Source organism: Sprattus sprattus (genome assembly GCF_963457725.1).
Source record: "Sprattus sprattus genome assembly, chromosome: 7".
Classification (NCBI taxonomy): domain Eukaryota; kingdom Metazoa; phylum Chordata; class Actinopteri; order Clupeiformes; family Clupeidae; genus Sprattus; species Sprattus sprattus.
In genome coordinates, this window is record NC_137926.1 from 16,777,322 (window position 1) to 16,789,854 (window position 12,533).

The following is a 12,533-nucleotide window of genomic DNA, read 5'->3' on the forward strand; positions in this document are numbered from 1 at the left end:
AGACTTAATATTTTAGGAGTGTGGTCATTACAGATGGACAAAAGGACTGAGAGGCAGGCAGTCCTCCCCCTTAAAAACACACCTTACCCACCCACACACCCATCTGCACCACCCACCTCCCATTCCCCCTACCACTTACAACCACAGGAATAGACTTTCCTATGCAGCCCCATCACTAAAAGCATTCATGCACTGCTTGCCACCCACCACACAAGCACACACCCCGAGTAGGTTCTACAAGAATGTCGCCGTCTCTTAGGGGCAGATCTGCTCTTGTCAGAGACCAACATGCAACCGCGGGCTAGCATTCAAGTCGACACGTCATTATAGCTGGAGCTTGTGCACTCAGGGGTCCTCTCAAAACTGTACGGGAAACTAGACGGACAAGGCTTTTAACACTCAGACCCGTTCCTATGGAAACCTCTCAGGCTGCACTCTCACACCCATTGAGACGGACCAACTTCACATATGCACTCTTTTCCAACCTCTTTCTCTTTTGTGCTTGCTACTTTAAGGGAAGGGCTTTTGAGGCTAGAGTAGGGTGGGTCTGGGGGGCCAAAAGGTTTTTTTTTGTGTTTCTGTGTGCAACTTGTGCTTGAACCTGCACAGATAGTTATGGCTGCCATTTATTAAACTTAAAATGACCACTGGCAGGATTGTTAATGTGTTTATAAGGGTCTGAGAACATGGAAAGGACCCCTACAGAGATAGACCAGCTTCTGTTTACCTTAATAACTGTAAAGAAACTGAAGAAAATTATTGTTTGTACAGTGTCTTGCCCATCTCGATCTTCCGGTCTGAAATAGCACCCCACTCAGAGCCCGTTATTATTGTTAAGCCCCGCCATGCAGTACGTCTACTTCCTAACTGCACGAGGCACTTACACTTAAAAGTTGTTGCTTGCAAAAAAAATGCTCTGAAATGCTCAGAAATACTTGGTGTGGGCATGCTTAAAAAAATACTGAATGTGAATATTAACAAGAAATGTTTTTTTTTCAGAATAACAGCATTGTTATACATCTAGAATTATTGTTTGTTTCTCATGTGTACTCTTTCTGTTTTTCAGAGGGCTTTGACCGGGTTTCTACCTTTGCTGTTGTTGTGTGAAACTTTGGAGTGAAATAATTAGGAGTATAATTTGGTCTAATGGTGCAGCTCTGTGTGGGGGTGTGGAGGGCTGAGCCATGTGATTAATGGAAGCCGACTTCATTTGACTGTCAACAGGATGAGAGGCTTTCATATCATCCTAAAATCTACCAAGGATTTGCATTAAAAAAAAAATCACTATCGAACAAATGTGGGATTTTGTTGCAAAATTCATCCCCATCCCCCACCCATATGAGGTATGCGGCACTGCCACTTGGTTCAAATCAATGTGACAGCACTCAAAGACTATGTAAAAAGCATGAAAACCTTTATTCATATTTACCATTTTTTTTAAAACAGGTGGGAGTTCGGCTTTGGTGTTTAAGGGGAAAACAGTGACAAAACATGTAACAAAATAAGATTAACTCACATTTCAGCATAACACATCCTCTCTCTCTCTCTCTCACACACACACACACACTATTGGTCCCACACAAAAAAAAAAAAAAAAAAACGTTTTTTTTTTTTTTAATGGCTACACGTGAGTGTTCCACCCAACTCCATAGTCCAGCATATCGAAGAAAGTGTGTGAGTATATGGCGGCTCAGGGTGTGAGTGTGTGTGTAGCTGTGCTTGTGTGTTTGTGTCTGTGCTGCAAACTGGAGTTTGACTTTCTGTGTGTGTGTGTGTGTGTGTGTGTGTATCATGTACACACATGGCGCATGTGAAAGTTAACCACATACTCTGCATTGGTTCGCTGCACTGAAATGGCAAAGGGCTCGAAGGGATGAAAGGTGAAGGCCACTAGTCTGCGGACAGCATGGCTAACTGGTCTGCCCAGCAGGCCCGCCTGGATCTTAAACTTCAGAAGACCAGAATCGCGCGCATAGAACCTGTACAAGAACAGAGTTACATGCATAGAACCTGCACAATAGAGTTACATGCATAGAACCTGCACAACAGAATTACACGCATATAACCTGTACAACAGAATTACACACATATAACCTGCACAGCACATCAGTGATCTACATAAAACCTGGATAACAATTACACACACTGAAGATTAACTTTTTGTTAATTTGGTCTTTTTTTTTTTACAGCTCTGCTATAAATGATGCGAGCTGCTTGGATAAGGAGGTTTTTTTGCAGACAGGCCGCAATGTGAGACGAATTTGCAGCTTTGCTTGCAGAGCATACATTCATAAAGCATGAATTGCCACGGAGCTGTTCTCTAGTCACTATTTTTAAGCCTTTAATGTTTTAGAAAATGCATATTAATAACAAATGTCTAGTGCCGTCAAACTTCATGCATTCATTTTTGCATTTAATGTTTAATATTGTACGTGATTAAATTAAAGCATTTGATTGGGTTTTGTTATTATTTCTATTAGTGCATATGTTAAAACATCTGTGGGTATCCAATGAACACCTGGTTGAATTCCCAAGCTTGCAAGTTTATTGAGCACGTCACTTTACAACTAACCAGACGGGCTGCACACCATGTTCTATCTTCTGATTGGCTAACCTAGTCGCTAGCTCCCTTAAAGTATCTCCTTCCCCAAAAGTCTGTCTCTCTTCTTCTCTGCATCTTCACCCCAATCCCAATTTCAAAATAAAAGTCCCTACACACTTTACGTGCCACACATATAAGAAATATGCCTTTCAAGCTGACAGTCAAGTTTGATGGCTTTGATGGTTTTACTGGAAATCTGTTGTTCACAGGATAGAATAGGTTTCAATTTAAATATGCGTCCTTTGTGTCGATTCAAAATTAATTCCCTGATTTTACATTTAAATAGCCATTATTACAATCTTCAGCATTGAAGAAAAAAAGTTATTAATCACTATTAACTAACAGAAAATTGTGACAGTGAATATGGATCCATCGGATAGCTTTCACACAAAATACGAGGCAGACTGGAGTCCAGGTAAACTGTTCCCCAGACCCCCATTTCCTGGAGGTCTCGGGTAGTTTGATCTTTCACATCAATGAAACAAACAGAACTAACGGCTCAAGTGGACCCTTGCTCTAGTCTGAAACACCTTCATTTAGCTAATTAAAGACACTAAGCTGTGCAACATAATGATTCAGTCAAGAATCTCCACTCTATGCTAATTTTGAACAAATGTACTTTAACTTAGTATCGTCCAGACTAACTTCTCTATCTGTACTGATGCGGCATTGATATGACATTAAAAATGGTGAAAGGGGTGTGTGTGTGTGTGTGTGTGTGTGTGTGTGTTTGTTTTACCTGATAGGGTGGTCTCCACAGGTTTTGGGGCGCTCCATGACAGATACCCATTTGTCATCGTAGCTGAAGAGGGAGAGGTCCAAGTAGGGGCTGCTGCTGTAGGACTGGGCACTTATGGGCAGCTGGCCCAGCAGACGCCGAACAGCCTCCATGTGACCGCCATACTTAGCGTTCACTATGGTGTCCTTAAACCTGAACACGCACGCAAACATACACACACCCGTTATAGACTGAATGTTGCTGGCATGTCCTTGCATGTGAATATTCATAACACACAGGGTGCGATTTGCCGGGGCTGGATGAATTTCATACATGGGGGGGATAACCCTCAATTATTAAAAAAACAATGAAAAACCAGACAAGTTGTGACAGCGTTTAGGCCTACTTACAATCGCTGGCACTAACGTTCACCTTACCCGAACTGTCGGCATTCTCAGAATTCGCTGGCTTTGCTAATTTCCGTGTATAGGCTACTGTACAATGAATATGAAAATATTTGTTCACTGAATTAGCGAGTTCTGTCCAAAACAGTTGCGCTTCAGTTTCAAAGTTTAATTTTCAGTATTTCAACGTGAATGAGAGGGAACACAAGAACTGAGCGTCTAGCAGCGATTATCATATCATGATAGACATATATGATGCATGTATATGAAGAGAATTAGGCCTATGTATTGCTTGTTTTTTTTTCATGATAAAAAAAAAAACAAAAAACATCCCCTCCTCTGGTTTTTGGACAAATCGCACCCTGATAACACATATCAGCTACACACCCTTTCCCCTTCCACACACAGTGATAAACAGGTATGCGCACACACACACACACACACACACACACACACACACACACACCTGAATCTAAACAAAATGGAACACAACAAACCATGTACCCACACACACTTCCATATCAAGAAACACACATACATATTTCAACACATACACACACCCACATCTCTCCTGTTCTGGACATACAGCAAACCTGATTAGTTGATGCCTGCAGAGTGTCTTACCTGCGCTGCACCTGGCGGGCGTAGTTGTTGCTGGAGGCGGAGCAGGGGAACTGGACGGCCTCACTGTGCAGCGTGGCGTTGCGGAACAGGTCGCAGAAGTTCTCAAAGAGCTCCAGCAGCTGGTCTGACGTGTTCTCAAATACTGCCAGCACCTCTGTGGAGACCATGTTGTAGACTACAAAGAAAGAGGGCTGACACACACACACACACACACACACACGAGAGCACAGTTGAGCTCACCCTGAATATTAACAAGCAATGAAAGCTCTACTTCATAGTACACAACAGAGAGAAGCGAAACTGGTGAGACAGGAAAGAAAGACAGATGAGAGAAGACAGAATGAGAGAAGAGAGAAAGACAGAATGAGAGAAGAGAGAAAGACAGAATGAGAGAAGAAAGAATGAGAGAAGAGAGAATGAGAGAAGAGGGAAAGACAGAATGTGAGAAGAGAGAAAGCCAGAATGTGAGAAGAGAGAAAAAGAGAAGAGAGAATGAGAGAAGAGGGAAAGCCAGAATGTGAGAAGAGAGAATGAGAAGAGAGAATACAGAATGAGAGAAGAGAGAACGACAGAATGAGAGAAAGACAGAATAAGACAGGTGAGGGGAGTGAGATGAGAGAGACAGGAGTGTGAGAGGCGTGTGTGCACCTGGGTGGGGTCGCTGACCCGCATGGTGACCACGTCCTCGCTGGTGTACTTGATGAAGAGGTGCTGCTCGTCCAGCAGCTGCATCTTCCACATGCGCAGCTGCCGCAGCTGGTCGAAGTACTGGAAGAAGCGCCGCTTGGCCAGGGCGCTGCCGTCCTGCTCGGCCCGCCGCCACAGGTACACCAGTAGCCGGTGCTTCAGCGAGCTGATGCTTTTCTCCTTGTAGAGGCGCGAGAAGCCCGGCTGGCCCTCCGACGGACCTTCCGAGTACACGGCTGACAGCGTCAGGAGGTCGTCCTCGTAGCAAAACCGGCCGATGGTGCGCACGTCCAGGAAGGTTCCCTCACCAGTGACCTGGGTGAGGGGCGGTGCGGAGAAACAAGGGTAAAAAAAGCCAAAAGTGGCGACAGGACGACGCAGGAATAGGTGAGTGAACCACAGTGCAACACAGACCTCTTCAGGGTCACAGCATGCCTGACTTCAGTATTTTCTACTGTTATACTGTGTGTATATCAACTGTGCATAAGGCTGATAGACATGATGTTTCTCTTGCCCTCATGTAATTTATTATTAATGCTGGAATACATGAATTCAGTGAGACACCTACAACATGGATACACATCAAGAAAATCTCAAAACAAACATCCATGCAGCATTGTGTCTAACTGGTAGACATACTCTCTCATTCTCTCTCTCTCTCTCACACACACACACACACACACACACACACCTGGAAGACATGAATAGTCTGCTGCTGGACAGAGAGGACTGCCAGGATGTTGCGGTACAAGTAGAGTCCCTGGTTGTGGGAAAGGATGATCTTGTCGCACTTGAAGGTGCGCGTGTCGCAGAGGCGCCCCGTGTGCAGGTCGATGACGTGGAGTGAGTAGTCCTCCAGGGGCACACGCGGGTTGGGCGTGACCGACTCGTTGTTGCGGTACACCTCGAAGAAGTGCGGATGCGGCTCCTCAGGGAGGTACGCCGCCGAGCCCACGATGACGTAACGGCAGTCATCGGTGAACAAGCTGCACTCGCGGTTCAGGTGCTCGCCATTGGATGCCACGTTGGTGACGTGCATGAGGCAGAAGAAGCGCTCGAAGAGCCGGCCACGGATGCCCAGAGAGGCCTGGTCGTTGCCGTTGGCCAGCGTCTCGCCCTCCTGCCCCTGGAGCAGATCCTGGGCCGCCTGGCACCCCTGTGGAGGAGAATTTAAAGGATTATATTCCTGACCACTGCTCCTTTGCTCATATGGATCTGTTTGATTTGGAAGTAGTACTTTGCATAAATATTGTATTCAAATGTACTTATATAGCGTCAAAACAAAACAATTGTTTCAAGGGGCTTTACAGAGCCCAGGGCCTGAACACCCCCGGAGCAAGCACATAGGAAAGGAAAAACTCCCTCTTAACAGGAAGAAACCTCAAGCTGAACCTCGGATAATAAGGGGGTAGGGCCCATCTATTTTGAGCCGGTTAGGTATTGAGATAAGGAAATAAGAAAGGAAACGTATGCACGTACCAAGATAAGCATGCTAGCATACTTGTGGTTAATGTACACAATACACAGAAACATAAGATGGTATATGGTACATGATGCATAACAAATTGATAGTGGATAAGATGGGGAAAGAGCAATCAAGTATTGTAGAACAGCTTAGTGGGTATACAGTGTGCTTGTAAGGTGACTGTTACAAGGGTAAATTGCACAATGAAATTATGCTGATGCTGGAATTATTACATTATGGGCAAATAGGCAAGCACAGAATATGTAGATGCATCATGAGCAGGGTAGAGTTAATGCATGACAAGAGTCGTGGGGATGGGTAGGTGTAGGCAGAGGTCTTCTGCAGGTATATCAGGTGGAGAGACTAGAGCAGCATCCCATAACGGAAATAGTCTAGACTAAGAGGGGAAGAAAAGATATTTTATCATTATTAATGCCTTAGCATAATACAATATAGAAGGAGATGAAGAGAGGGAGGCTGCCCAGCATGAGGAGGGGGAATTTTGTTTGTGCTTAGTTTTGTTGAGTTATGTTTAGAGAATTTTATTTATACAAGGATAGCAAGGGGTGGCAAGATAGAACAACAGTTGCTGGTGACAGCTGCAACATGCGGCACATTCTGTACCCGGGATCCATAAAGGCACTCCTAAACAGTACAACATGTGCTGTCTGCAGCCAAATTTTATTTATGTTAAGTTTTGATAAGTTACATTTACTGATGTTGGCTGACAGGTGCAGGGGAAAAGTCCTTAACTGTCCTGAAAGAAATACTGCTTATGTTTAAGGAAAATGAAAGATGCAATTGATGTTGTGGTTTTTCTATTCTAAATTCTGAACAGGTCTATCACCTGGTACTCGTATATCTCCAGTGACGTCTGATCAGAAGAAAAGGCGATGAACCAGCGACCATCAGGCGAGAACTTCCGCAGGAAGCAGGGTGGCTTTTCAACATTGACAACTGTGAAGTTGGGAAAGAGGTTCTGGTGGAAACAGCGCACACGGTACCAGTGGGCCCCCGGCGGCCCCGAGCTGATCCGGCGCTGCTCCAGCCGGTGGACCACATTCTGGTTCTGGATGCGGCGGGGCCGCAGGGTGGGGGAGTCTTCCTCCGCCGTGTGCTGCCACATGCCAGTGGGTCACCTCACATGCTGCAGAACTCTGTGGACGAGACACCTGTCTGATGAGCAGAGCTGCCGATGTCCCCACAACAACCTCTCACACTAATACACCTGGCTGCCAAGAAATAGCTAAGCATTATGCAAGAACAGATAAACACACTTAGGATTTCTAAGGTTAAAGAAACTGAGCAACTACCTAGGCAACAATGCCACTCAATAATAAAAGCTGTGAAGCAAGGGAAAGTTTGGTTAACAATGCTTTTCTTGCCAACACATTTGGGCTACGATTTATTTCATCTGAATATGTGGCAGGTAAAGAGACTACTTTATAAGGTTGATTGGCGCTTAGGGCATAACAGGATACCTTACTAGAGCATTCCTACACATCTAGTGGAACTTTCATGCGCTAAATTGACAGAATGTTCTTACTTAATGTTAATCATACATTTTTCTCAGTTATCCGAGTAACTGTGCTCTTCTTTGTGGAAAAAATGCAATGGCCACTATACAAGGAATACTCTTTAGCTATCCAGCTACAAGCAACGTTATGGATACTCACCCAAGGAACTTGCAACGTCCTCCGTTATGTTTGAATCGTTAGCCTGTAGCTTACTTCACGTTATATACAGGAAAAGGAGAACCGGACGAAATTACTAGTTATCATTGCTCATAACTTAACCGGGTGTACAGCAACCTGCGGAGGTCAGCTTGTCTTAAGTTTCTCGACTACCTAGCTAATGGTATCGAACTGTAACTTTGCCACCGGTGACAGTGATGATTAACCTAGCTAGCTAGCTAGCTAGCACGCTTTATTTCTAAACTTGGAGTTGTGCTGGTTGTTTGCCATTATTTTAAAGTATTTTGAAACTATGTTTAGTAGCACATAATGACACAATGTTTAATTTCCCAATTTGTCGAACATTAGTGAACGTAATGACCCACTTTAACAATATAGCATAGTAACATACCTATGAGCGCTGCTAGCTAGCTAGGTTTTCTTCTTCTTGAAGACTTGCACAGGTATTGATAGCAGAATTGTCTTTGTATGTCACAGCGCCACTAATAGGCCTGGGAGACATCTATACACCTGCAAACTGCTTGATCGTCTCATCAGTGCACGATCATTAGATGTTCTTGTACTGGTTTTACAACAATACGCATATCACTGGATTTGGAAAATGAATTTCTCCCACATTCAGTCATTTATATTAAGTTTTTTTTTCTAAAGGCTTAAACGAGTTTAGAGTGCAGATAGCCTACAAGATATTGTTTCTGACAATAGGCTCTCATGTCTTATTAGAAATTATATGTCTTGTTTCTTCTTTCAGTTTTTCTCAAGAACTCACATTTGACATAGAGAATAAAGTATATGCCTCCTTCTCCCCTTGCTTTTATTGATTTCATGTAAAGCACTTTAAATTGCAACTCTTGTATGAAATGTGCTATATAAATAAAGTCTTACTTACTTACTTACTTACTTCCCTACTTACTTACTTACTTCTGATTAGCCCAGCTTCCCCAAAGGTTGCAACTTTTTTCAAAGGATATGCCATATCTTGAAACTTTACAGCTACCTTGGCTTCAATTCCTACGCACACCGTTTGCTCTTCATGAAGTCTTATGTTTACATAGCCTTATTCATTTCAACTATATATTTAATAATGGTTCTATGCGCATGGTCAAACAACATCATATAATATTGGATATATTATGGTTTTAATTTCTCCATGTCATTTGGTTAGCCCTCTTTGAATATTATTTTATTTGCGCCAGCCAAAAAGCCACAGTCTAGGATACTGACCAAGGCCATCTGTATAGAGCTGGTGAGATATGAGAGGAATGCGAGATGTAAGAATGTCTTTTTCATATGTTACTGAAAGCGGGGCCATGGTGTCTATCTCTGTCATTATCAGCAGAGTTACACTTTGTGAAAAGAGTGAGAGAAATGAAAATCCGTCAGTTCTGGTCACATATTTGCAAAAAAAAAAATGACGTAAATGCAAACTTACACTCTCGTAAAGTTTATGACAGAGAGAGATGCCGATCTGCTGCTCTCACACAGGCAAGGACTGAACAGAGGTTAGATGCACTCAAACCCAAAAGGCATAAGGTGGACAAAGGCTGAACAAAGGCTGACTTAAAAGCAACCACAGCTGTCCAAATCCAACGTGTCAGTCTCCCACAGACTGGTGACACTATCGCAAAAGCTTGCCTGCTGACTGATTTTCTTTTCGTTTCCTATATTCATTTTTGCATTTTTTTTTTTGCATTTATTGTTTTCATTTGTTTGTGTGTGTTTCTTAGAGTACCTAAATAAGAAAAAAAGTTGATGGGGAATCAATGGCGAATAACTGAGGTATGCGTGTAGGCTTGGAGCATGGATCTCACATGATAATGGCTTTGGACTCAATCATCTTCAAGATGAGTAAGTACATTAAGTAATCCCTGTAATGACAGGGTGTAGTTACAAGAAGGTATTATGGAGGAGAACAAAAACCGGGGGAGAGCATTTATTTGTGCATTATGACATCTGCTTTGGTCCAGAGTGGCCTTGTGCAGCATGACAGCCCTCCACTAGAAAACACTAGTTCACAAGAAAGTAAGTAAGTAAGTACGTAAGTAAGTAAGTAAGTAAGTAAGTAAGACTTTATTTATATAGCACATTTCTTACAAGAGTTGCAATTCAAAGTGCTTTACATAAAAGCAAGCAGCAGGAGCAATAAAATAATGGTCAACATCATATCAGAACCTGATGTTCCGATAGGCTTCTTGAAATATTAAAATCATAATAAAAGTAATAAAACCCTTCTGCCTGGTATTTAGCTCAGTCGAAACCATAGTGCTGCTTTATAGATTCCGCCCTACCCTGTTAAATATTTTCCCTAGCTATGTTTCCCCGCCCAAAGGCCACCCTTCCTTCTATACCCTTCCTTCAGAGGCCTCCTCGTCTTCTTCCACCGAACGTACTTCAGGGCTTCGGGAGAGACACTAGCTCTCTTTTACAGGCTTAAGGAAGGTGACTGCACCTAGGGGACTAGAACATTTGTTATGGAAATATCTCTGAGAATAATATGTGATATATTGAAGCCACAATATGGTTTCCGACAGTGCCATGGTACCCTCAAAACGGTTTTACAGAGAAACAGTAAAAGTTATAAAAGTCATAAAACCCTAGTCAAAACTAGTCAAAAACTAGTCAAAATAGTACAAGTAAAGAGAAACAAATAGTGCCAGATAAAATAAATAAAATGCTTTTAAAGGTGTCTAGCGTGTTTGCTTCCCTAATATTAACGGGTAATGTGTTCCATAATTTTGGGGCGTAGTTGACAAAAGCTGCATCACAAATCTTCTTATGACTGCTTCTGGTGACCTGTAACAGACTTGTATCTGATGATCGCAGTTTTCTAGCTGGTGTGTAGTTAGTTAGAGAGTTAGCAATGTAGCTAGGTCCTTGTCCATTTAGAGGTTTGTATGTTAGGAGGAGGCAATTCTAAAGGTAACAGGAAGCCAATGTAAAGTAGCTAGGACAGGACTAATGTGTTCTCTCCTTTTAGTTTTGGTTAATAGTCTAGCTGCAGAGTTTTGAATGAGCTGGAGTCTTACAGTTGTTTTCTTGGGAAGACCAGTAAATAGTGAATTACAGTAGTCACAAGGTCACAATAGGTCACAATGTTCAGTGTCCTTCTCACTATCTTCTTGTATGGTTATTTTTCACACTTTGTTCTCTCTTTCAAATTATTGGGGTTATTTTTTGTTCTTGCTGTTTTTTGTAAATCAATGAATTCAGCTCCAGCTTGTGTCATCTAATGGAGTGTGTAGATCTGCAAAGGAAATGTACAGCTTCCATCTGGTGACGCACCCAGAGCACACTGACACATGCATGCATATACACACACACACACACACACACACACACACACACACACACACACACACACACACACACACACACACACACACACTCACAGTAGACCACAGAGTGGTTATGACCTGCACAGCTTCTGCTGAGTGTATAGAAGGAAAAAAAACAAGATGAGCATCTGAAAGGCACAGTCTGGTTCCATGGAATAGCAGCTAATCTATTTGAGATTTCGGAAAGAACCGCAACCAGTGAGATTTAAAGTACAGCTGTAATGTGTCACACCAGTTGTAATTATGAACATCAGTGTTAGGTGGATTCCTGACGTAATTGAAAAAGCCCTTTTGAAAGGTTGTTATAGCATTAAAAAAACTACAATTTTCTGTATTAACATTTCTTGTGTAGCTAAGAGCTTCTCTGTGACATTTAACTGAAAAACGTGTCCTCCAGATTTATGCTTTTAGAGAGCACATTCTATAATGGATTTAGGTGAGTATACAACTTACTCTCTCAAAGCATGCCTAGAATTTTCTACATCTGCAATCAAGTTTGAAATTTAGCCTTGGCTGCACAATACTCACAGACTACATTTTTAAAAGCCTGACCTTTCCTTGATGTGTTTCATAAAACCCCACATCTGGTCCAAAAGGTGTCATCTTCTAGCTTTATTACATATACTTGGCCCATGGGGACATGCAGTTGTATGTCTGTGAACTGGCTGATAGCTTATTTGCTGGACTACAGATAACAAATGGCAACAAAACACATTGTTGTCTGGGTCTGGATTTTGTTTCCAGTCTCATTTTGAAGAGGTCACACTACATACGTGTTTTGCGGACCTTAAATGTGCCCTTTACTGTATTTACCGCTAAATTGCCTCATGTGTTTTCCCAAAAATAAGTCCACTCTCTTTTTAGCAATATGCTAATACAAAAAGAAGTAAACAACAAATGAATGTGACATTGCCACTCTTAAATTGAAGCACCTGTAAAGGTTTTGTCTTTGCTCATAAAAGCATTTGATAGCCTGACGAACTATAGGCTGCCCAGTAGGTTTC

At 42.5% G+C, this 12,533-nt stretch overlaps 1 protein-coding gene across 1 annotated transcript; it reads right to left on the minus strand.

Annotated features, from left to right (window-relative positions):
* Positions 1-1,561: 1,561 nt before the first annotated feature.
* On the minus strand, positions 1,562-8,604 carry det1 (DET1 partner of COP1 E3 ubiquitin ligase). The gene is made up of 7 exons (XM_080842714.1): positions 8,177-8,604; positions 7,348-7,657; positions 5,727-6,191; positions 4,997-5,350; positions 4,349-4,539; positions 3,342-3,533; positions 1,562-1,979 (listed from the first exon to the last, which is right to left on the minus strand). Exons 2-7 carry the CDS (start codon positions 7,624-7,626, stop codon positions 1,790-1,792), a joined length of 1,671 nt encoding a protein of 556 aa, XP_080698840.1. The 5' UTR covers positions 7,627-7,657; positions 8,177-8,604; the 3' UTR covers positions 1,562-1,789.
* Between the last annotated feature and the right edge of the window lie 3,929 nt (positions 8,605-12,533).

Excerpts from the sequence above, each read along its gene's own strand:
- det1 (XM_080842714.1), bottom strand. The coding sequence starts at position 7,626 with ATGTGGCAGCACACGGCGGAGGAAGACTCCCCCACCCTGCGGCCCCGC. Across the intron at positions 6,192-7,347 it reads TGGAGATATACGAGTACCAG|GGGTGCCAGGCGGCCCAGGA; the intron begins GTGATAGACCTG and ends TCTCCTCCACAG. Across the intron at positions 4,540-4,996 it reads GGGTCAGCGACCCCACCCAG|CCCTCTTTCTTTGTAGTCTA; the intron begins GTGCACACACGC and ends TGTGTGTGTCAG.